General features: G+C 39.0%; 4 protein-coding genes across 10 annotated transcripts; 3 read left to right on the top strand and 1 right to left on the bottom strand.

Annotated features, from left to right (window-relative positions):
- Window positions 1–214: 214 nt before the first annotated feature.
- Window positions 215–8,871, top strand: Sf3b3 (splicing factor 3b subunit 3). 2 transcript variants are annotated; one of them, XM_012369720.2, is made up of 13 exons: window positions 215–376; window positions 507–999; window positions 1,224–1,396; window positions 1,597–2,093; window positions 2,169–2,334; window positions 2,674–2,842; window positions 3,796–3,947; window positions 4,470–4,625; window positions 4,872–5,163; window positions 5,525–6,191; window positions 6,262–6,378; window positions 6,604–6,982; window positions 7,120–8,871. In XM_012369720.2, the coding sequence occupies exons 2-13, from the start codon at window positions 603–605 to the stop codon at window positions 7,606–7,608; spliced, it is 3,654 nt and encodes a 1,217-aa protein (XP_012225143.1). In that variant the 5' UTR covers window positions 215–376; window positions 507–602; the 3' UTR covers window positions 7,609–8,871. The 2 variants fall into 2 exon arrangements, with proteins under 2 accessions (XP_012225143.1, XP_012225144.1); XM_012369721.2 differs by having other exon boundaries at window positions 229–376; window positions 462–999.
- Window positions 8,872–10,234: 1,363 nt separating this feature from the next.
- On the top strand, window positions 10,235–19,125 carry LOC105673831 (uncharacterized). Its single transcript, XM_012369772.2, has 6 exons — window positions 10,235–11,969; window positions 12,404–13,002; window positions 13,485–14,562; window positions 14,798–14,952; window positions 15,093–16,199; window positions 16,428–19,125. The coding sequence occupies exons 1-6, from the start codon at window positions 11,967–11,969 to the stop codon at window positions 16,528–16,530; spliced, it is 3,045 nt and encodes a 1,014-aa protein (XP_012225195.1). The 5' UTR covers window positions 10,235–11,966; the 3' UTR covers window positions 16,531–19,125.
- A 1,064-nt stretch (window positions 19,126–20,189) lies between these two features.
- LOC105673787 (NKAP family protein CG6066) lies at window positions 20,190–22,396 on the top strand. 4 transcript variants are annotated; one of them, XM_012369665.2, is made up of 5 exons: window positions 20,190–20,640; window positions 20,738–20,930; window positions 21,352–21,442; window positions 21,502–21,947; window positions 22,059–22,396. In XM_012369665.2, exons 2-5 carry the CDS (start codon window positions 20,827–20,829, stop codon window positions 22,231–22,233), a joined length of 816 nt encoding a protein of 271 aa, XP_012225088.1. In that variant the 5' UTR covers window positions 20,190–20,640; window positions 20,738–20,826; the 3' UTR covers window positions 22,234–22,396. The 4 variants fall into 4 exon arrangements, with proteins under 4 accessions (XP_012225088.1, XP_012225087.1, XP_012225086.1 ...); XM_012369664.2 differs by having other exon boundaries at window positions 20,196–20,410; window positions 21,349–21,442; XM_012369663.2 differs by having other exon boundaries at window positions 20,196–20,648; window positions 21,349–21,442.
- A 48-nt stretch (window positions 22,397–22,444) lies between these two features.
- LOC105673788 (rhodanese domain-containing protein CG4456-like) lies at window positions 22,445–24,014 on the bottom strand. 3 transcript variants are annotated; one of them, XM_067360966.1, is made up of 4 exons: window positions 23,912–24,014; window positions 23,007–23,201; window positions 22,694–22,856; window positions 22,445–22,626 (listed from the first exon to the last, which is right to left on the bottom strand). In XM_067360966.1, exons 2-4 carry the CDS (start codon window positions 23,134–23,136, stop codon window positions 22,572–22,574), a joined length of 348 nt encoding a protein of 115 aa, XP_067217067.1. In that variant the 5' UTR covers window positions 23,137–23,201; window positions 23,912–24,014; the 3' UTR covers window positions 22,445–22,571. The 3 variants fall into 3 exon arrangements, with proteins under 3 accessions (XP_067217067.1, XP_012225090.1, XP_067217068.1); XM_012369667.2 differs by lacking the exon at window positions 23,912–24,014 and adding an exon at window positions 23,375–23,841; XM_067360967.1 differs by lacking the exon at window positions 23,912–24,014 and adding an exon at window positions 23,631–23,835.
- Window positions 24,015–24,020: the final 6 nt, after the last annotated feature.

Below are 24,020 nucleotides of genomic sequence, written 5' to 3'. Positions count from 1 at the left end.
GACACAAATCGACACAAGTATCACTCTGTCTTTGTTCGATATTCAATGAGCAACAGAGAGAATAATACTTTTGTGTCGCTTGTGTCTCTTGGTGGAAAACTACCAATATATCCAATAAGGAAATTTTGTTTTCTAGGAATAAAAACGTCAGATTAAGTCCCTAGAAAATGATGTCACAGGTCAAATGCATCATGTGAATGCGCCATAAGGACGGACATGGCTGCATCGTTTCCGGTATATCACTAGCAACCACTAGCAACGCTAACGAATCTTTTCTCTCGCAACGCTCGTGGCGGTGGATGCACACGGCTTTTCGGCCGCAACGATAAAATCGTGAAGCATCATCGAGAATCGTTACGCTGAACATCTAATCGAGGTAAAAGAATATTCCTGGCTTTCGTCTATTTTCGTACCTATTGTTATTTTTACGTTTAACAATGTTTCGGCTGGATTAAAAACAGTTCGACGAACGACACAGCGAGTTATCACCCGGAATTATATTGCAGCATGGACGCTCGCGAGCTCTTTTCGAGAATATAAATTACGATTAACTCATCAATCAATCGAGGAATCAACGATAGAGGAAAGAAAAAAAAGCCAAAATGTATTTGTACAATTTGACGCTCCAACGTGCTACGGGCATCACGCACGCGGTACACGGCAATTTCTCTGGCAGTAAAATGCAAGAGATTCTTGTGTCTCGTGGCAAATCATTGGAGTTATTACGACCAGATCCAAATACAGGAAAGGTTCACACTTTGTTGACTGTTGAAGTTTTTGGCATTGTGAGATCACTCATGGCGTTTAGACTCACTGGTGGAACAAAAGATTATATTGTAGTCGGATCGGATTCCGGTCGTATTGTGATTTTGGAATATATCTCTGCTAAGAATATCTTTGAAAAAGTACATCAGGAAACTTTTGGCAAGAGTGGATGTAGACGTATTGTTCCTGGTCAATATCTTGCTATCGATCCAAAAGGAAGAGCTGTTATGATAGGTATTACATATGTATATTTTAGTATTATTTGTTATTTTAATAGTTTTAGACAAATATGGTTTATCAAGTACCATATGATTATTCTCCGTGTTTCAACTGATTAACATTGATTACATTTTATATTATGATGGTACTTGTTCATAAAAATTATTTTTTTTTTGTGTAAATTGTGAATAAAAATTGCATTTGTCTAATTTATAGTATTACTTCAATTTTTATTTTAGGTGCTATAGAGAAACAAAAGCTCGTATATATCCTGAATAGAGATGCCGAGGCTCGTCTGACAATTTCTTCTCCGTTGGAGGCACACAAGAGTAACACGCTAGTATATCACACAGTTGGTGTCGATGTTGGTTTTGAGAATCCTATGTTTGCATGTTTGGAAATTGATTACGAGGTAAATTTTATTTATTATTCTAATAGTTTTAAGCATATGTTATTTTTATTGAGTGTTACATGATTATATTAAATGTATTCCGTGTTTCATCTGATTAGCATTGATTACATCCACTTATGATAGTGCTCTGGAAATTATATTTGTAATATTGCATTCAAAAAATATCTGCATTTAATGTTCCCTAAAAAATATTAATTTAGGAGGCCGACAGCGATCCTACAGGCGATGCGGCGGTGAAAACACAGCAAACCCTGACGTTATATGAGCTTGATCTCGGCTTAAATCACGTGGTGCGAAAATACAGTGAACCACTGGAAGAACACGCCAACTTTCTCGTGTCTGTTCCCGGTGGCAACGATGGTCCAAGTGGCGTTCTCATCTGCTCCGAGAACTATCTCACATACAAGAATCTCGGTGATCAGCATGACATCCGTTGTCCAATCCCGCGTCGCCGTAATGACTTGGATGATCCCGAGAGAGGAATGATATTTGTGTGCTCAGCCACACACAAAACGAAGAGCATGTTCTTCTTCTTGGCGCAAACTGAACAAGGCGATATTTTCAAGATCACTTTGGAGACTGATGAGGACATGGTTACCGAGATCAAATTAAAGTACTTTGACACGGTACCTGTAGCGGCGAGTATGTGCGTCCTGAAAACGGGGTTCCTGTTTGTCGCCTCGGAATTCGGCAACCAGTTAGTACATAGACTGTAAACTGTGCGTACTTAAACAAGGATGCGAGATGCAAATAATGGAATTACATTTTTCAGTTACCTGTATCAAATAGCTCATCTTGGCGATGACGATGACGAACCCGAGTTCAGCTCAGCGATGCCGCTGGAGGAAGGCGACACTTTCTTCTTTGCACCGCGACCGCTCAGAAATCTTGTATTGGTTGACGAAATGGACAGCCTGTCACCCATAATGGCTTGCCAGGTGATGCATCTATTCTACAAGATAGATTTTTCCATGCGTTTATCAAATAGAAAGCACTATCAAGTAGGAAAAGAATGTCAACGAGCATCCTTTTTCTGTGGGTTTTAGGTGCAATAAGAAAATTCTCTTTGTCGCCTTTAGTTTGTCAATTTGACAAACTGAAGTGAATTCTTGGAGATACAGATATATATGCTCTAATTAAGAATTTTCGTGTCTTTGAACAAGGATCAGATTTTTATTGAACATCTTAAATTGTATCCGATAAATTTTGTTTACGTTTTCACTTTCTTTTACATTGCGTCTACAAGGAAATAGATTTATGAAAATTTCTGATTATAGGTAGCAGATTTGGCAAACGAAGACACGCCGCAATTATATATTGCTTGCGGTCGAGGACCGCGATCCACCCTACGGGTGTTACGCCACGGTCTCGAAGTTTCCGAGATGGCCGTGAGCGAACTGCCCGGTAATCCGAACGCTGTATGGACTGTGAAAAGAAGAGTTGATGGTTAGTCGAAAAATATTTGTATATATCAACTGCTTGCATGTTTCTACTAGAATTATTTATTTAATAGTCGATAAATTTTTAGCTATGCCGTTTATTTTTGTTTAAAAATTTTTTTTTTTCCACATTTGTCCCATCTATCTTCTTTTTTTTTGAAAATTTTGCAAATGTCACTGCGAGACAATTTTTTTATAAACTTTTTTATATCGTCAGCGTTGGAGTATCGCAGATTTAATTATTATTTTGTTCCTTGTTATTTTTCTTATTCTCTTAAAAAAATGGATCAAAAGTAATACATTTGAGCAAAGCTTTCGGGTAAGAATATTAGTATTTAACACTTTGGCGGCTGCTGTCAATGCGTAATTCTACTTGTATACTCTCTTACATCACCGACCAGCGCAATTGTTTAATGAAATTCAATAAGTATACTGATAGTAATATGAAATTTGTATAATGATAATTTTTATAGTTTCTAAGTAAAGAGAATTTGATTCTTTGAGAGGTTCTGGCGGCAGACAAACATTGTTGCGTGAAATATGTAGCTGTCAAAGTGTTATATAATTTGCAAAAAACAATTGTAGTTTGCTTAAAGAAAGAAACTGCGTCGGTTTTATAAAACGATATTAATGAACCTGGTGGCTTGATACACTCTTATCAAACACCAGTTCTCTCTTTCAGGATGCCAGCACGCTATTGGTTGACCCACAGAACTCTGAATGACCGAAAGGTAAGAATTTTGGCGCAAAATTGGCACGAATAAGAGTCAGTCGATTCGTTCGACAAAAATGAAAGAAAAAATAGCTCTTTCCGTGCCCGTGACACAAGAGCGTGCGCAGTTTCGAAAGATCGAGAGCGCCTAAATATTTTTCTGTGTGTGTGCAAATTCAAATACATTCGATTCATACGACGTTCACGAATTTCTCTATATACTGAGGATCAGCTTTTTTTGATTGCAGAGGAATATGATGCATACATCATAGTGTCCTTCGTGAATGCCACACTCGTACTCAGTATCGGCGAGACTGTCGAGGAAGTGACGGACTCGGGTTTTCTCGGTACAACACCGACCTTGAGTTGCTCCGCTTTGGGCGAGGATGCGTTGGTGCAGGTATACATCGAAGTTATATTGTATCGTGTTCTGTGGCTCCATGTGGCACATTTGTATTCCATTTGAGAGCAACAAGGTAACGCGAAAGTTTTACAAAATTTTATTCGCTTTCTGAAACGCAGATCAAGATTTTATATTCTTTCATAAATTATTATATTCGACAAGAATAATACACTTTTTGAGAAAGAAATCAAAATTTATGTATGGCACGAGATAAATTACTTATCTATATGATCTGCGCAAAATTCATAAATTTCGTGGGATACGAAACGGGTTGTAAAATACGAAATGGTAGCCACAGAATTGCTTTCGAGGCACTTCGGTATCTTCAGCGTCTGGTTGACCACGTGCCGGTCGTGTTGAAAAGTGTTAAAGCAAAGGGCTCATACATCGTTGGAACGTTTCGGATTTTGTCCGAACTTTCCTGATTTTACGGGCCTGAATCATATCTTAATTTTTTTTAATGTAAACGGTAATTTGACAGGATTAATTATAACGCTAATCATTTTGATTTGTTTTCAGGTTTATCCCGATGGTATACGTCACATTCGAGCGGATAAGCGAGTCAACGAGTGGAAAGCGCCTGGCAAAAAAACCATCGTCAAGTGCGCAGTCAATCAACGTCAAGTTGTGATCGCCCTCACAGGAGGAGAACTCGTCTACTTCGAAATGGATCCTGTATGTATCGGCAATAATTCTTACGGTTTCCCGATGTCTCTGCAGTCACAAGTAATCGCATTATTTGTTCTCTCTGAGACGTCTGATCTTTATTCTCAGAGACGTAAAAGATGCGAAGAACATATCACTTGTTTCATCTTGCACAGCCAATCTTGCTAAGTCCGTTTCTTAGCAATTGATGAAGAGTGAACAAGACATCGCGTAATTCTCTATCAGTGATGTTAATTAATTCACATGTATTTCCAGACTGGGCAACTGAATGAGTACACGGAGAGAAAGAAGATGCCATCGGAAGTGATGTGTATGGCTCTCGGAAATGTAGCTGTGGGCGAGCAACGCTCGTGGTTCTTGGCCGTTGGCTTGCAGGACAACACAGTGAGGATAATATCGTTGGATCCGTCGGACTGTCTAGCGCCGAGAAGTATGCAAGCGCTACCAGCAGCCGCCGAAAGTCTGTGTATCGTAGAAATGGGCGCCAAGGACACCGATAACTCTGAGGATTCAGCACCGCAACAATCCAGCTTGTATCTGAATATAGGTAAACTATTTCTGATACAAATGTCTATTTTTATTTGTATAAGATGCTGCAAAAATCACTTGTTTGTGTAATCTGCGCGAAATTCACAATTTCGTGGCGCGAAATGGTAGCCACAGAAATTGTGCTTTCGATGCACTTGGTATCTCCGGCATCTGGAATGATTGACCGCGTGCCGGTCGTCAAAGAGTGCTAAAACAATCGGGCTCACATCGTTGGAACGTTTCGAATCTCGAACTTTTCTGGTTTCACGAGCCGGACAATTGTAATAGATAAATTTTAATTTGCAATATAATTTGATATAAATTTATAATCACATAAATCACATACTCCACATTTGACGCGATTGCGCTATTAATCCTAGGTCTGCAAAACGGCGTATTGCTCAGAATGGTGCTAGATCCGATTTCCGGCGATCTCGCAGACACGAGAACTCGCTATCTGGGCTCTCGTCCCGTGAAGCTCTTCAGAATACGAATGCAGGGTAATCAGGCGGTGCTGGCGATGAGCAGCCGATCGTGGCTGAGCTACTACCACCAGAATCGTTTCCACCTCACGCCCTTATCTTACGAAAGTCTAGAGTTTGCGTCGGGCTTCAGCTCCGAACAGTGTCCGGAGGGTATCGTTGCCATATCGACGAATACGCTGAGAATTTTGGCGCTTGAAAAACTCGGCGCCGTGTTCAATCAAGTCAGCTTCCCGCTGGAATACACCCCGAGAAAGTTCGCAATTCACAATGACTCCGCACATCTGGTGGTAATCGAGACGGAACACAATGCTTACACCGAAGAAACAAAACAGCAAAGAAGATTACAGATGGCGGAAGAAATGCAAGAGGCAGCCGGCGCGGATGAGGCCGCCGTCGCTCGGGAATTGGCGGAGGCATTCTTGTCGGAAGAGCCGAACGAGGCGGTTTTTGGCGCCCCACGGGCGGGCCCGGGCTTGTGGGCCTCCATGTTGCGAATAATGGCGCCGACCACTGGGCAAACATACGAAGTGCATCGCTTTGAGCAAAATCTTGCTGCGTTATGGTAAGTTGGGAGAGAAAGAACACGATTGTTGAAAAGATACGAATTGTTAACGAATACTTTTTTGTCGTAGTCTCTGTCTCGTGAAGTTTGCGAATCAAGGAGACCAACTATTTCTTATTGTCGGGGTCGCAAAGGAATTTCAACTGAATCCCAGGGTTAGCAATGGCGGTTCCCTTTACACATACAAGTAAGATTTCTTTCTGGATTCTTAATATTTCCTTAAATCAATTATTACTGAAGAGAAACTCTTGGATCTCTGGTGATAAATTAAATGTATACAATCAAAGGATGAGAATTGTGCTGTCTGTATTTCTTGATGACAAGTCCTGCAGTGCTGATGTTGAAATATTATTTAACGAACGCGGTATTTGGGCCGGATAAGTTAATGAAAAGTGATTGCTCCGCGTTCCAGAGTAAATGCGGACTGCACCAGTATCGAGCTGCTGCACAAATCCCCGTTGGATGAGGTACCGCTGGCCATTTGTCCGTATCAGGGTCGAGTATTGGTCGGCGTAGGTAGGATGTTGCGATTGTACGACATGGGTAAGAAGAAGTTACTGCGAAAGTGCGAGAACAAGCACATACCCAACGCCGTGGTCTCGATCAATGCCATTGGTCAGCGGATTTACGTCAGCGACGTTCAAGAGTCCGTATATGCTGTGAGATACAAGCGTCAGGAGAATCAGTTGATAGTTTTCGCAGATGACACTCATCCCAGATGGATTACAACCACATGCGTGTTAGACTATGATACCGTTGCCACTGCCGATAAATTTGGAAACATAGCTGTGGTAAGGACTTTTTTCTACAATTAAATTTTACAAGCTCCGTTTTCGTAATATCGTAACTTTTTTTTCAATTATGCTTGTACGTATTTCAACGTGATATGGTGGGGCTTGTTATATCGATTTGTATTCTTTCGCGATAGATACGACTGGCGACCGGCATTAATGACGACGTGGACGAGGATCCTACTGGGAACAAGGCTTTATGGGATCGAGGTTTGCTAAACGGTGCTAGCCAAAAAGCAGATACGGTAGCGTGTTTTCATGTCGGAGAGACGGTGATGTCGCTGCAAAAAGCAACTCTTATACCAGGTGGTTCTGAGAGTTTGGTCTATACGACTCTTAGCGGAACGGTAGGCGTGCTCGTACCGTTCACCAGTCACGAGGATCACGACTTTTTTCAACATCTGGAGATGCATATGCGATCCGAACATCCGCCTCTTTGCGGCAGAGATCATCTGTCTTTCCGATCATATTATTATCCTGTAAAAAATGTCATCGACGGCGATCTCTGCGAGCAGTTCAATTCGATCGAGCCTGCTAAGCAGAAAAGTATTTCCGGCGATCTCGAGAGAACGCCGTCCGAAGTGTCGAAGAAACTAGAGGATATACGTACACGTTACGCGTTCTAAGTGTTCTCATCAAAGTTCTTCAACCCATTTTTCTCATTTACAATTTATTTGGGGAAATCATTTTTACAAATTTATTAATTAATTTATAATACAATATTAAGTTAATGATGCGTACTGATTACAAAATAATGAAGTTAATGATGCCACTCAATTATCAAGCAAATCAAATCCCTTTATATCACGAACACGATCGCGTAATCTGTATAAAAATTTAACATTTTCCATTGGCGTTTTTGACTTAAATGAATTTGAATCGATACGATTGTTTCGCCATAAACTCATGTTTGAGCTTTTTTTTTTTTTTATATTAGTTTATTAAAAAACTTACCGAGAAAAACAATTTTGTATTTGTTCCTCAATGCAATTTCTAGATTATGAAACTTTGGTTAAACACGGTTCGGACTTTATCATTCCTTTAGTAATTTATGATCGCGTTTAATCCAATGACATTAATCATCCACAATAATCAAAATTCATTCGGTCAAATACGCCACAAGTGTGTGATAATTATTATATATACATAAACGTAACTTTTAGATATGTTGGGGTCAGTATATCGTATATCCCGTTTCTTCTAGACAGACTATCACAACACATGTGATAATGAAAAAAAATAGTATTTTACTAGCTTTAGCAGACTTCTGAAAGTTTTGTATTTCTGTAACAAGTAACAGCAAATAGTTATTAAATTATCGCGTTTAATCCAGATGACGGATTTGAGAATTTTCTTATACGAACAAGTTTTAGTTGCTTTAGTTGCTGCCAGTATGGATATACATAGTGCAACGTAATTTTATTTCTGCATACCGAATATAAATTAACATATTGCTAATACCATCACACTATATATATAGTGACAAAATTAATTGCAAATTCCACATTAAATTACCGAGTCTAATATTAATTCCTCACTTGCCTAATATTAATTTGTATTCAACACGAACATCTTTAAATATATGTATTAAAGGAGAAATGTTCTTTGCGTATGTCATCTATCATCTTTTTCTGTAACTTTTAATTACAGAAAAAATTACAACTTTTAGCTTAAATCTATTCAACTAATCCAGGAAACGTCCAAATTCTACAAATCTATCTGTGTGATGTTTGAGAGAGAGAGAGAGAGAGAGAGAGAGAGAGAGAGAGAGAGAGAGAGAAAGATGTTTAAATTGTATTAAATTTATTATCTTCTACAACATGATTGTCTTAACTTATATTAAGTCGTATGAAAGAAAAAACAGCGAATAAATTTTTTTATCAGTTTTACATGTTCTAAAACAAAACTAAGATTCTCACTTGTAATTTTCAGCTCATTTTTCATGAATCATAAAAGCGCATGATATTGTCTCAACAAGATAACTGACAGCTTGGTGCGCATCATATAAACAAATATAAATCTTAAGTCTTTTGAAGGCTCAGTAATAACATTACGTGATTTTCTAAACGCGATTAACATTAATAAATTTTTTTGCACTTTTTGCATTCGTCGATGAGCAATCGCGAATGAATACATTTCTTTTTTGCACTTCTCAAGTGCATTCTTTTTTTTTTTTTTTTTGCGCATTTACTGGTAATCGCGCTAATTGCAACTCATTTTTCTGTCATTTTTCTAGGAACTCTACCCTTCCCAATCCATTCCCAGAAGTAAAAGTACTTCACAAGTAATGCTTTATTAAGGACGGCAACGAGGTGATCATTTCGAGACCTATTCAAGGTGTTTGATATTGACGGTTTTGAGATTGTTTTTTGGTATTTTTTTTTTTTCTTCTATTAAAGATATTTTTTGGTAAGTCTCAGTTCTTATTGAAACGAATGTTTCTTTAATACATCTCAGTTTCTATTGGTCAATATAGACCAACGATGTTGATTAATATAGAATGTTTTTATTTGTTGTATTTATGAATTATAGGATCATCTGTGAAATGTGATGTACGGTCTGCTAATGTTTTTCTTTTCCATAAAATTTAATAGGAACTAATAATGTGCTTTATTTGAAATAATATTTGACTTTTCTACGTGTAAGTTTATTATTTTAATATTAATATTTGTTTAATGTATTACTTACATATGTCATATTCATTTAAAATTCACGATTTTGTAGGAAAAATACATACACGGAACGATTATTTCGATGCACTAAGGTATACCGTTCGCTTTAATTATAAATGCACGATTATTTATCGCCACTCGCTCCTTTCGTATCGGATTCACCTCGTAACCGCGTTACGAGATTAGATCAATTGACGGAGCGTCGCGGACGATGAACTGTTTCTAATAAGCAAAGATAATGAGCGGACGCAAGATCGATAGTCGGTGAAAAAAAAAAAAAAGGAGAACGACCGCTCGAGTATCATAATCCTGATAACGCGATAAGAGAGAGTTAGCATCAATCTTTTATAGTATGCACTGTCCAGAGAAAAAGAAAGAGACAGAAAAATAAAAAGAAAGAGCGAGAAGGGTTGCGCTCGCGTTCAATAGCTTCATTATCGCCGCTTGCATCGTCGATGCAAGAAAGCTGTAGTACACGCGTCAATGGTTACACGTATATGTGTATTAAGGGCAACAGAATATTGTTGAGCGGTGATGATGTCCTCGACACGCTTTGCCTCGCGGCACGGATGCACGCGCCTCCACCAGCTTTGAGAAGCTCTTGAAGCTCGGAGAGATCTCCGGAAGGAGAATATTAGAAACTTGCAAGGAGACTGCGTCGCACAGCCTATAATGCGTCAGGTTTATACAGGATGATTCATCTAACTCAATCATCTCTACTGACTGATTGTGTGGAAAAATATGCAAGAAAAGAATGTCGGGCGGAAGGTCAAGGTCATTATACGTAAAAAAATTCCGCGTATTGCGCGCTGTTCGATGCATGCTTTCGTACAAAAGTCGCACCTCGTCCGACAAAGTTGTCCGAAATTTCTTCTTCAAACAGCTTTGAATTTGTAATTTTAATTTACGTAAGATTTAATGGTGAGACGGAAATTTTTTTACATTATACAAAACGATATTAATATTATTCACTTAAGAAAATGTGAATAATCTCTAAATTGTGAAAAAAATTACAGGTGGCAAAACTTGGATGATTACGATTTTTGTCTTCTCGAATTGAATAATTTCTAACAATGGCGACACTCGAGATGATTAAGTCAGGGGGACGCATTCTGTAAAGCGCCAAGAGTCTCGACAGTTGATGACCTCACGGACAGCAGAGTGAAAAGGGGGACGCGCTGACAGAATCCACTTATCTACTAATATACATATATCACCCGATACGGAAAGCAAACACTGGTGGCTTCCGTCTTGGTGCGGAAATCGGTTAATCATCTTACACAATCGAAGCACGTCTTGATAACGGATATTATGTAAATTCAGTTAGTCAGACCTATATTACACGACGCTTGGATTCGACCGTCGGCGGTGAGGAATAGCGTATTTTCGCAGAGATACGGTCAATGATGCTTAGCCGAACCCGGAGGGCGGTTACTGGAGCGCAAAAATTCCGATAAGCAAAATCCCGAGGAGATGCGCAGCAGGATATAGCTTGCAGATGGTGAACGGTGTAACTTTGATAGCTCGACATTTATCCACAAATCTGGATTCCCGAAGCATTAGGAAATTCTATTTTATCTTTTCCAGCAAACCCGCAAGTTTCTTCCTCGCCGGATCGTATTGATGTTAGGATCGTACGATCACGTCCAATTGATCCACGGTACCCGCGGGAATCCGCGTGAATCTTGGAGCTTCCCTCCCCCGCTTTTCAGCTCTCGGTGTGCGTCGAGGAGCTTTAGGGCGTTATAGACAGGGATGGGAAGAGAGAGAAAGAGAGAGAGAGCCGATCGATGCATTGAGGCGCCTAGCAGCTAGCCAACCAGCCAGCCAGCCAGCCAGGCAGGCAAGGCACAGCTCTCTCCACCGAGCGCGCAGAGCTCAGCCCCGTTCTGTTCACCCCTGCCCCGGTATATGGCCTGCAGCGGCGGCGCGCAGCTTGCTACCCTCCGGGAAAAGTATGTGGTAGCGTGCAGTTGCACATCGACCTTTGGGGTGTGCACAACGAGTGGCGGGTGGCGGCGCTCCTCGTGAGTGCTGTGGCGACGACGCGTAGGCGGGGTTCCCGTCGTCGCTCTGTCTTCCAGGAGAAGCTAAAAATTGTCCTTGTCATCGTTATTGTTGCAATTGAACCGTTGGAAATGTCGGTGCTGGCGACTACTGCCAATCGCTATTCGCGATTCTAGTTTTTCTTCTTTTTTTCTTTTTTCCCCCCGTTTATATCATCGTCAAGCCAGCATGCTCTCATTCGCCAACATCCGAATCGCACTGTCGGAATTGTCACTGTGATATGCTCGTTTCGCTGGCAAACTATTATGGTAATTGACGCAGTCCATCGTTAATTCGATCATTCATTATTAATAATTATAAATGTCGAATCGGGAGCGCTGAGTGGATTAAAATTAGCGTAATTGTGTCACGGGTTTATTTAGAGCACTCGTCGAAACCGGTGTTTACGACGCGTCGGAGGAATCGGGCCGCGATCGATTTAAATCTCGTCCGTATTAAGACGAGTTGACGTTAATACGATTAGCTCCGCTCGTGCCGAGAGATAAATTCACACCTCGCAGTCCCTGATCAGACATTTATAATTTTTCTGCTATTGTGTTATATTATTTCTCAGAGTTATTTCAGAAAAATAATTATTCCAATCTTTAAGATTAGTTAAAAATTTGCAATATGAAAAATCTCAAGAGATTATACGTAGAATCTGTTGAGAGATCTGCTGATCGATTTCTCTCTCGTTCAACAGGAGATAGCTGATGCCGGAGGAGGATCTGACAACAACAGCAGCAAACAGTTTCGACCATTGTACATCGGCATCGTCTTGTTGCTGCTGATTGCGGACGCATCCAGCGGCGGTGGTGTCGGAGGTGGCACGGGAGCTGGGGGTAGCGGCATTGGCGTCGGCGGAGGCGGAGGTGGAGGCGGCGGAGGAGGCACTTGCGGACTGGCTGAATTGACGTGTCGCGACGGCCGCTGTGTGCCAATCGACGCTTATTGCAACGGCGAGAATGACTGCGGCGACGGCAGCGACGAGCCGGCGATGTGTACACCGTGCAATCGCACGTATCACGGTCGCGAGGGACGCACGTACAAGTTGGACTTGCTCAGACCGGCCGAAGAACGACTGCCGTTTCTCTGCCATTTAACGTTCACCGCGGCCGGTCAGGGTTACGGAGAACTGGTCCAGCTGCTGTGGGATGCGTTCAGTGTCGGCCGCGTGGACGCAAACGCCGACAACTACTTCACCAGCTGTCGCGAGGGCTCGCTACAGCTCGCCGAGCTCGGCAGACACTTTACTGGCGGCTCCTGGTGCGGCGTCGGCGAGGACCGTGCGTCCTACTACAGGTATCTCGAGTTGGTCGTGTTACTTTTACGACGTTTAAAAGTTGTTTAAACACTCAAACGTGTTTGCGCCAACTTGTTCGAGTAAGCCTATCTAACGATCTCTTCGAGTGTGTGAACGTAAAGTCGCGATGTTTGCACAAACAGAAGGTTTAATTTCAATAAGTTCTAGCTTCATTAAAGAATATGTTAGACGTTGCAACAAACACTCAAATATATTTGAATGTGCAAACGGATGTTTACACCAATTGACTTATTCTCTGGCTTAGTAATGTGTAGTTTTTCTTAATTCTCTCAATAAACTGACGAGAAGATTCGCTTTTTTTAGCAATCCAAAAGGATGGTTTCCGTGCCATCTTCTTTTATTTTTGAGCTTTTGTAATTTTTTATTACAACCACGGCTATGATAAACGAGGATATTAAAAATTTGATCTTGGCAGGTCTCAGTTTTTGATTGTGCCGATTTAAAAAATTTATTATTACAGCGAGACCAGTACAGTCACCGCTTCCATACGGCTCTTCCATGCACCAGCCGCGGTGCCGTTCGAGTTTCGTCTTCGTTATCGCTTCGTCTCACGCAATGAAGCGGTCGCTCGATTGGGCAAACCAGACTTGCCGATCGAACGAGGTTCTCCGGTACCGGGCACCTATTGTTCCCGCAACTTTTACGAGTGCCATCTGAAGCAGTGCCGGCTGCAGAGTCCAAACTATCCTGGCGAGTATCCGCGTAACGCCAGCTGCCTGATCACCGTGCGTCAAAAGGAGGTGCCCACTTGTAAGCACGCCATGATATCTGTCAAGTACACAGCTCCCAGTCCGGTCGGTCTCAACGCTGCCGTCAACACGAGTCTCAGCGTCTGGCAGGATTGTCCACCGGAGAAAGACCGTCTGATTTTTCGCGACGGCGCACGCACGGAGGATTCTGTGCTTCTGATATATTGCGGCGGTCCACTGCCGCAGGTCACCGCACGCGGACCCGCAATGCAGGTGGAGTTTCGCAGCTCGGCTGTGGCGATACCATTGGGCGCATCAGCGTTGCGACTGGAACTCGAGCTACGCGTCGTTTATGTCGACTCTGACGGCTTGGACTACGCCAAGGGCGCGCAAGGCTGTCACTTTTTTGTCAACGGCACCGGAGTAGGCAACAAGCGAAGCGGCATAATACGCGCGCCCTTGCACGCGCTACCACCCGGTTCCAGCTGTACCTGGAACATTAAGGGTGCGACTGGCGATCGTGTATGGATATATTTTTCGTCGTATTCGCAACGCGACTTGACCACGAATGGTGAGAACAACGCGAGCGTCGGACAATCGGTAGCGGATAGTTCGTTGTCGCCGTGCACTGTTAAACTCATTTTTTGGGACGGCGCGCCAAATACGGGCCAACCGATGGCCACGTTATGCGACGACACGCCCAAACTGTGCGCTCACGCAGCTCTCCGAAACATCACGAGAAGCACGAGGCCGTGCACTGAGGAAGAGAGCTACCTCACGACCACGCCGAGTTTGACATTACGCATGGAGACTATTTTTGGCACTGCTCTTCATCCGATCAATTTCCACGTAAGTGCACCAAGTGTTGCATTTAGGCCGAAAAGATATCTCCGTTTGTGCTTGGTTTAATTATTCAATTGGCAATTGCTTATCGAGCAATGGAACAGTTGATGTTATTTCGGATGTACAACTGTATACTTCTCTTTGACTGTTAAATACAATTATTTATTTATTTAATTGCGAATAAATCGGTCGATATTTTAGACTTTTATCGTTCAACTGCAATTATTGGTTTTTGTTCCAGGCACGATATGAATTTATTTCCACCGTTCAAACCGGCGAACAATGGGGCGACGGTGTTTGCAATCGAGTGTGGCGTAAGGTGCGCACCGGCGAGGTGATGTCGCCACGCGATGTACGCCTTTTCGGTCGAGGTGGTGCTAACAAGTTGGATTGCAGGTAAATATGAGTGTACTATACAGAGATTCGATTCTTCCCGAAGATGAAAGCACTGAGATGGACGCATTTTAGATTGCAATCCATAGATGTTGTATGCCCAACTGAACGCATACTAATCTTGATATTATTCTCAATTACAGGTATCGCGTGGAAGCCGGTGCCGGTGAACGGATCCGCCTAACACTTCACAACGTCAGTCTGGGTGAATCCACTATGTGCACAAGTGATTCGGATCCGCACACTGGTAGACCACGGTGCTTTCACGAAACAGGATCGAGGGAGGCGAGTCTGGTCATCTATGAGGCACCGTGGCGTGACGTGAAACTGCCTCGAGCGTGTTTGTGTGACAACACGTCGCATCTACCGCTTACATACATCTCTTCTGGCCGCGCACTGGAATTGACATTTTTGGTAGACCAACAAGCGCCTCACGAGGACTTTGAGACACTTTTCTTCTACGCCAGCTTTGAACTCATTCGCGTGCCGGAGTGCCCGCGAAAGCAGAGAATTCGCGGCGAAGGTGGCGAACTGAGATTTGTCGCGCCACCGCTATCAAGACCGGATATTTACTGCGAGGGTCTCCCGTGGTTGGTGGAGGCGCGCGAAAATCGGTCGCTCTTCGTTCTAACTTGGGGCTGGTTTCTGCCGTTGGAACCGCTGCTTCCCAGCTCAGAGACATCCGGCAGCGAACAAGTCAAATGCCCGACTACTAACCGCATCCTTTTGTATTCCGGCTGGCCGCCAAAGCTACTGAAGGTAGTATGTCCAGCGGAACCAGGCGCTCGCGAATTCACCGTGCACGTGTTCTCGGAGGAATGGCTGGGGGCCACGGAAGAAGGTAAATGGCCGGGTCCACCAAGACCGCCCGCTCTATTGCTCGATTTTGTAGCGCGGGAATCCGGTCAGGCGGCTGCCTCATGGCTGGAAATTTCCAAAAGCCGCGCGGCGTTGCGCCGACAGCTACGTCTTCCGGATAGAGGTGTGGGAATAACACTGGAGAATGAGACAAACGGCATGCCCGCGTATATCGGCGATTGTCCGCACAAGTGTCCTGAACTGGGCGCATGTATCGCTGCCAGTCTTTGGTGTGACGGTCACGCACACTGCCCATCCGGTCACGACGAGGCCAACTGTGGCAATGGTGCCCGACTACTCGGTCTACTGCCTCCCACCATATGGCTCGTCATGGCCGGCGTCGCTGGAATTGTCACTGCCTTCGCGTGCCTATTCACTATTCTTATTAGCAGGTAATTACGCCTTTAAACAAATAGCACCCAAATATTATACTTTCCTCTAATGCAATTCTTTTTTATTTAATAATACTAAACATTGTTATTTTTTCTCAACATTTTCTACATATTTCCAGTTCTTTAAATTTGAATTTTATATTGATGTGGTTGAAGAATACACATTTGTTGTCAAACCAAATTAGAGAAGGAAATTTACTTTTATTCTTATTTTATTTTTTATTGTAGATCCAAAGCTCGCACAAAGAGACTTCACTACAACGGGACGAAGAAGAGCAAGAAACCGCGACGAGCACCGACAGAGGAAACGCTTCTCGGAGCAGCATCCTGACAACAACCGCCCGGTTTCGTGGAGTACATTCACGTGGACCGGGAAACGACTGTCTAAATTTGTGCTTCACCGTCCAAATGATTAACTCTACTCGATAAATCTCCCTCGCGGTGCCATATATAATTGCAGAACGGTGGCAAATTTCCAAAATTTTGCCACGCGTCGTCTTTTTCTTTCCCCATTAATTTTCGACGATAAAACCACGCTTTATTCTCGTCTATATCAGAGCTCGAATTCAATTGCAACTTTCAATTGATTTATCAGATAAAAGTTGCAACTTAAACTCAGCTTGAAATTAAATCTATCATTTTTATTGATACATATATTTTTCGCAAGGGTTTCGTGGGAATGCTAGATGTATCAATAAAAAAGTGATGGGTTTATCGATAATTTGAATCGAAACGAAATCTACACACCACCGAATGTCTTCTGTTTGTAAGATATTAGTGATGTACTTATTTGTGATAGTTCTCTATATATATAATTAGTTACATTACGCGCTGTGTTATCTCTACACACAGACAGACGCAACACACACACACACACACACACACACCACCACCACCACTACAAGTCTTTAAACTTAGATATAGTTTTAAGAACGTCTCATCAGGACGGAAAGTAAAATTCAAAATGTGTAGCACTGAGGTAAAGTGCGAAGTCTACCTTTCAAACGCTATTATTACCTGAAGACATACGTTCATTAATACGCATTCATACATAGCGATAATTATTTTAGAAATTAGAACAGAGCAGACAAGTTGCGTATTTCTCGCGAGTATTCTAACAAAGATAAATATAAATATATATATAATAATAATAGAGATTAGAACCGCGCGCGCGGAAACAAAAGTGCGTTTTATGAATAAGATCATATATTTCAGAATTATATGGATAACGAGATTAATTGAATGATGTTGAAGTATAAAGTATATAGTTATCTTGGAGATAACAGGTCAGGGTTCGTAGAAGAGTATATAAATAAATATAAAATGAAGATGTTCCGTTTCGGGAGACTCACGATCTCGCGATGGAACTTAACAAATATACTGCCTTTTTCGCACGTGGAATATTCTAATGTCAAAAAAATTGCGTTTATATCTATTCATGATAAAAGTTCATTTTATTATTTCACACTTTCAATATCGCGTATATATAAAAAATTCGTTTATCTTTGTATCTTTAAAAAAATATATATTGTTTTTATATTCTTATAAAAAATACATATATAAATTCTTTATATATATTATATAGTCTATATTATTGTTATTATATAGATACATATAGGACATTATTTAATATTTAAATTGATTATCATTAAATTTGTCGTTTTATTCACATTTTTGTTACATTCGGTAAAAACTATCTTGTCGGTATCTAAATAAATACATATATTTATTTATTTATATTACATATACATATAAAGGTACTTGTATAATATAGATTAAAAAAGGGAAGGGTAGCATAAGAAGAAAGTCTAAAGTCGCATATTTTATTTAGAAACAATATTTGAAAATAATGAAAAGATAACTTTGATTTCTGCAATTAATTTAATTCTTTTTTTTCTTTTGCCAACATTTGGCAAATAACAATATGGCTTTAATAACAATAAATGGACACAGGTACTATTATGGAAAGAAAATGACACATCGATCTCTTTGACTTGATTGATATCATTCTGTTCATCATTCTGATCATTCGATCGTTCTATTTCTCCAGCTCTTCCCCAAATTTCAAACATCTGTACATATAATGCGACATCCACGTGCTCTCCGATATACATATATATGTATATGTACATATTATACAGGGTGAGGCACTTGACATTATCATCTCGATAGATGGGCTTTGTGGAGATGATAGTCAAGTACCTTACTCTGTATAGAATGTTTCAAGATTTTTTTGACAAACTTTCAAAGCAGATTTTTGTTAGATAAGAATTAAATTGAATTGTATATTGTTGCGCATGTTTTTATATTATTGCACATTATGTTTGTTTATATAATTTACATATAAATCAACATGGTTAATAAAATTTAATTTAATATTTATTTATAACTTTAATCATATCTCTTATAATATATAACTTTGAACAGAATAATTATTTAAGATTCTTGCAAAGCATTGCGAATATTTTCATTCTCTGACGTTATGGAAGTTTGCCAAAAGATTCTAAAAATATCTCTTATACATTAATTTTATACATAGTGATATGTGATAAAATATAATATGCTATATATGCGTATACAGAAGGTCTCAGGATCGATCCGGTCTCTTGAAATCGTTCGAATCACGACGAGATAGTAGTGGTAATTTTCCTTGGACTTTTTGTATATGTATGTATGTATGTATGTCAGTGTATATATGCATATACATATTATTGTAGACATTATAAAGAGAGAAAACTATGCACCGGACCAGTAGAGAGATTATTAAAGTAAACATTTCGAAGCGTAAAAGCTCAACTCGCTCATTATTCGAATCGCAGTGTACGGTATTATACAGAGTAAGGCGTCGGAAATACATAAAAGCACTGTGCCACTCATGTATACACACCAATTTCAATAAAAGCGACAGTTCTTGTAGGAAACATCATTATTAGCGTATTGTTAACTAATTCCTTCTGTAGATTTCTATTTAACGATCTCGTAAGAGATCTTTTTAATTTAAGAAAATTTTAATTTAATTTATTTCATATTAATAAACATTAATAAACTTTAAACAATGACAATAAACTTTATAAATTTAGTCAGGTTTTAACAGTATCAGGATGCTTGTAAAACTCTGAAAACAAAAATTTTTAGAAAGACATTTTAATTATTTAAGTGTTTTACGAACAATCTAACGTAGCCCTATCAAAAGTAGCCCAGAAGCATGTAGAAAAATTTAAATTACCCGCTGGAACGGCAAGAAACGCTCCATTTTAGCCGGGATTTTATGAAATTGTTAACAGGAGTACATGATGACAGAGGAGCTTACTCGAATAGTGCCATCTATTGATTAACTAATGGTAGTTTTTCACCAAGAGACACAAGCGACACAAAAGTATTATTCTTTCTGTTGCTCATTGAATATCGAACAAAGATAGAGTGATACTTATGTCGATTTGTGTCAACTTGTGTCTTTTGCTGGAAAACAACCTAAAACCTAAAATAACATTACGAATGCATTGATAGTAAGTGTACCGACTGCACTAGTTGGTTTACATAATGTTGTAGATGGCACTGCTATGAGCAAGCTCTTAGAGAGCTCCTATATCATCATGTGCTCCTGTTAACAATATTTTAATTTCTTAAAATTCCGGCTAAAATAGTACGTTTCGGGGCCGTTCCAACGAGTAATCTTACTCTTTCTACATGCTTATTTTCACTTCTGGGCTACTTTTGACAGTATTTTAGCATGCTCGTAAGATTCTTAAATAATTCTAACATCTTTTTTAAAATTTTTGAGATTTGTTTGTTGTAAAATTCATAATGCTAATTGTTAATAATTTGTTAATTAAATATTAAAAGTCGAGTTCTCAGCTCCAATAAGATAATTATACGATACTTAATTATATCTGAATCAGTTTCAACAGTATCTCAGAAGTGCTTCTAGAATTCTAAAAACGTTCCATCATTTTGTCTTATTTTTTTAAAGTTTATTAATATTAATTATTTTCATCGTCTGATATAAAGTGAACATGCAATGTCGTCTTTGTGTCACCTCGTTCGAACAAGATAGAAAAAGTAGTAATTTGCTCTTTTCTACTACTTGAGATAATTGAAACACACATTTACGCTGTTCTGCGATTGTATTCTCGATTATATGCATCGTTCCCTCCATTACGATTTACGAGAGAGCCGCGTCACAGGCCGCGTCTCTACGTTCTGGTATCATGGTGGGTTACGTCAGTTATACTCAATAAGTTTTAGGTTATATTACGATAGTCGATTTGAAAACTTGAGAAAGAAGAATAATTAGAAAAATAAATTACGTGCATAAAGTGACGGATATCTATAGAAAGAAATAAAAAAGAAGAAAAGTGTTTTGTCATTTTACATATAACATGCACTCACCAACAAATCTAATCTGTTGTCAACAAAGGGTATATTTGAAAAAAATTGGAAGGTGAAAAAGTATTATCTCTCTCTCCTGTTTTTCTGAGTTAATATTCGGAAAGAGAAAGAACACACCGAACATATGGTATACAATTTCTTCATTACAGAAATAAACGCTGAAGCACATTTATAAACGTGAGCTAAACAGAATAGTACTGTATCTGAACAAGGGTATACATTTATAAAAAAAGAGAAAATGATGAACGAGAAGATGATGGACGCGCGAAGACGCGATAGAGAACTTATAGGATTACGAGGAGTTCCTGAGGCTTGGAGCAAATCTCCCACACAAATCGAATAGTTTGTATTTCTTATTGAATAGATCTTTGATAATATATTCATGAACCATTAGAGGTTCTTAGGTACCTAACATATATTTTAATTGTATCTAGTAAATTTAATTAATATATGTTGAAAACAGTTTTCCATTTGTATTCAATTTCTATTTTATATTCAATCAAGGTATTAATTGATGTGGCACATATCATTAAACATTGTTTAACAATCATATTTAGAATATAAGTCTGAAATTATCTTAAATGTAAAATATTTAATATTGGGAATCAAAGTGTTTTTATTATGCAAAATAGGCCATGGCAAATATTTCACTTCGAACAGATGGATTACAGTTTTTGTTGAGCTTATATCAGTTTGTAGCATTTTAAGGATTAAATTAAAATTATGTATTATAGTTTTAATATTTTCTTTTTTTTTGCAGTAGTTCTGACGAGCAAGATGAAGATTTGAACAAACATAAAGATAACGTTCTACCAAAGGATCGTAAGAGAAAGAAACACGATTTAAAGAAAAAGGTATGTATTACATTATTATAAGATCAAAAACGTTAGTAACACTAAACATTTTATTTTAGAAAAGTAAGAAACTGAAGAAGGAGAAAAAAGCAAAGAAAGAAAGAAAGAAGGAGAAGAAGGCAAAGAAAGAAGCAAAGAGGGAAAAGAGAAAAAAGAAAAAAGCAAAGAAAGATACGGACAGTAGTAGCTCTGATGATAGTAGCAGCAATGATGACAGCGAAGAAGAAGTTTGGGTTGAAAAGAGTGCAGTCGTCGGTAACCTGAAACCGAAGAAAGGCTCAAGTTCGGATGAGAGTGGAGATGATGGTGTGGTTGGACCTGCTCCAAAGCCACATGTAACTCTTTCAGCCAAAGATTTTGGCAAAGCCCTGTTACCAGGCGAGGGTGCAGCAATGGCTGCTTACGTCGCCGAGGGTAAACGTATACCCAGAAGAGGTGAAATTGGTCTCACGTCAGAGGAAATTGCCTCATATGAATCCGTTGGTTATGTCATGAGTGGCAGCAGGTAACGTATATCGAATGCGTTTAAATTTCTTGATGATTGACATACTAATAATCGTTATATGTATTATGGACTACTCGTTTTCTGACGTCATGCTTTTGTTTCTCTTCAAAGGCATCGTCGCATGGAAGCGGTTCGTATTCGTAAGGAGAATCAGATATACTCTGCTGACGAAAAGCGTGCTTTAGCAATGTTTAGCAAAGAGGAACGACAAAAAAGGGAGAATCTTATATTGGGACAATTTAGAGAGATGATTAACCAGAAAAAATTGGCGCAAGAAAAAAATTAACCGATAATTTTGTCATGTATATAAAATGTCAGCATAGTTTCTTGTATAAAATTTATATATAATTCTGTACCTTCTGACCTTTGTATACCATGCAAGAATACAATGTAAATAAAACATACTATCAATATATATTCAATAAAGATTTATTTTGCCAAAAAAGATATATTTTCTGGATGTTTTTCATGACTATAATTATCAAAAAATGATGAGATTAAATAAAACTGTCCTTTATTTGCATAGTAAAACATCACAGAGAATTGCTATGTGTATTAAAAATTAATGTAATATATGACAATGTACTATTCATACTATTGTAATAATAGCTCCTTGTTTTCTTATCAATTACTTTGTTTGCTCTCCCAATCCAACCAGCCTCCTGTGTAATTGTACACCCTGCAAAATAAACAAACATCAATCTTTCAACTTTTATCAATAGTCCTAAAAGATAATATCAGCATACTTTGCATATCCTAACTTCTGTATTGCTTCTTGTACCATAGCACTTCTTCTGCCAGATCGACAGCTAAATATGATTTTGGAATCTTTAGTAGGCTTACGTCTGCCATAACGTTGCTCAAAATTCTCTTCTGACAGATTTAAGAATATGTTCTCAACATCGCCCACTAAATAAGTATATTGCATATGTTCTTTATATAATATTTTATATTATTTTATCATGATACATTACTTACTTTGATGCTATTATAACATGATTATAGTATTATGATATATGTATTTTTCAGAACTTATAAATATAGATGAAAGATTCCTACTTGGAATATGAATACTGCCAGGTAATTTGCCAGTCTCGTTTATCTCATTTTGCTCTCTAACATCGACGATCAGAATGTTATCATCCTTTTGTGCTTTCAAAAGCTGATTGTAGTCGACGTTCAGCTCCATTTCGTTGTCAGATGTAATTACGATATTTGCTTCCCGATAAGGTGAAACGTACAAGCTCCGTGTTACTGAAAAGATTATTGTGTTATGATTGCATGATGTCTACATGATCGTTCCAGGTTATAATAATAACGTTTTCTATTCTATTATCTTTAAAAAACATTTAAAAATATTCTGTGATATTCTTATTGTGATGATAACGCGATTATCTTCAATCCTATCGCGAAAAACAGATACGTACAATTATGATTAAATGTAATCTGCAAAAATCTTTGATAACTCGGTACTATTGATAGGTATGAATCTTCACACGAGAAACTCGATGATATGAATATTCGACCGAATCGACGGATGACTCTCGCGTACATAGTAAACATCAACATTGAGTGCTATTCAGTGCAAAAACGATAACTGCCCGTGATGCCACATTATTGTTGTGCAATCTCGTGCATCTATACGTCTTGCATTTGTTTTGTAAAAACATTACTAATAATAACCGAATGAAGCGAACAGTTACAACGATGGATACGATTGACAGGTATCTTCTCGCTTTATTAGAGTTTAATTTAATTATTTGTTATTTTCGCCAAAATATTCAAAAAGACCGACTCTTTTGCGAAAAGAAAAATAATTGCTGTAGAGCATGAAATGCTCTTTTACTAGTTGGAATAAATATCCTTCTTATGAGAATTAATTAATTTTTTTAATTCTTTGTTTGACACTGTATTTGTCATGCTATTTATTATAAAAGAAATTTTTTGTGGAACCTAATTTTTACTTTAGAAATATTCTTGGAACAGAATATGCGTAAATTTAATATAAAAAAATGTACATAAAGTTTAAGGCTATTCTACAATGCGTCGCAAATACCTCACTATTTTATTTTT

Source organism: Linepithema humile, chromosome 8 (genome assembly GCF_040581485.1).
Source record: "Linepithema humile isolate Giens D197 chromosome 8, Lhum_UNIL_v1.0, whole genome shotgun sequence".
NCBI classification, from domain to species: Eukaryota; Metazoa; Arthropoda; class Insecta; order Hymenoptera; family Formicidae; genus Linepithema; species Linepithema humile.
Note: the sequence above shows the minus strand (reverse complement) of the source record. Positions and strands in the feature narration are given on the sequence as shown.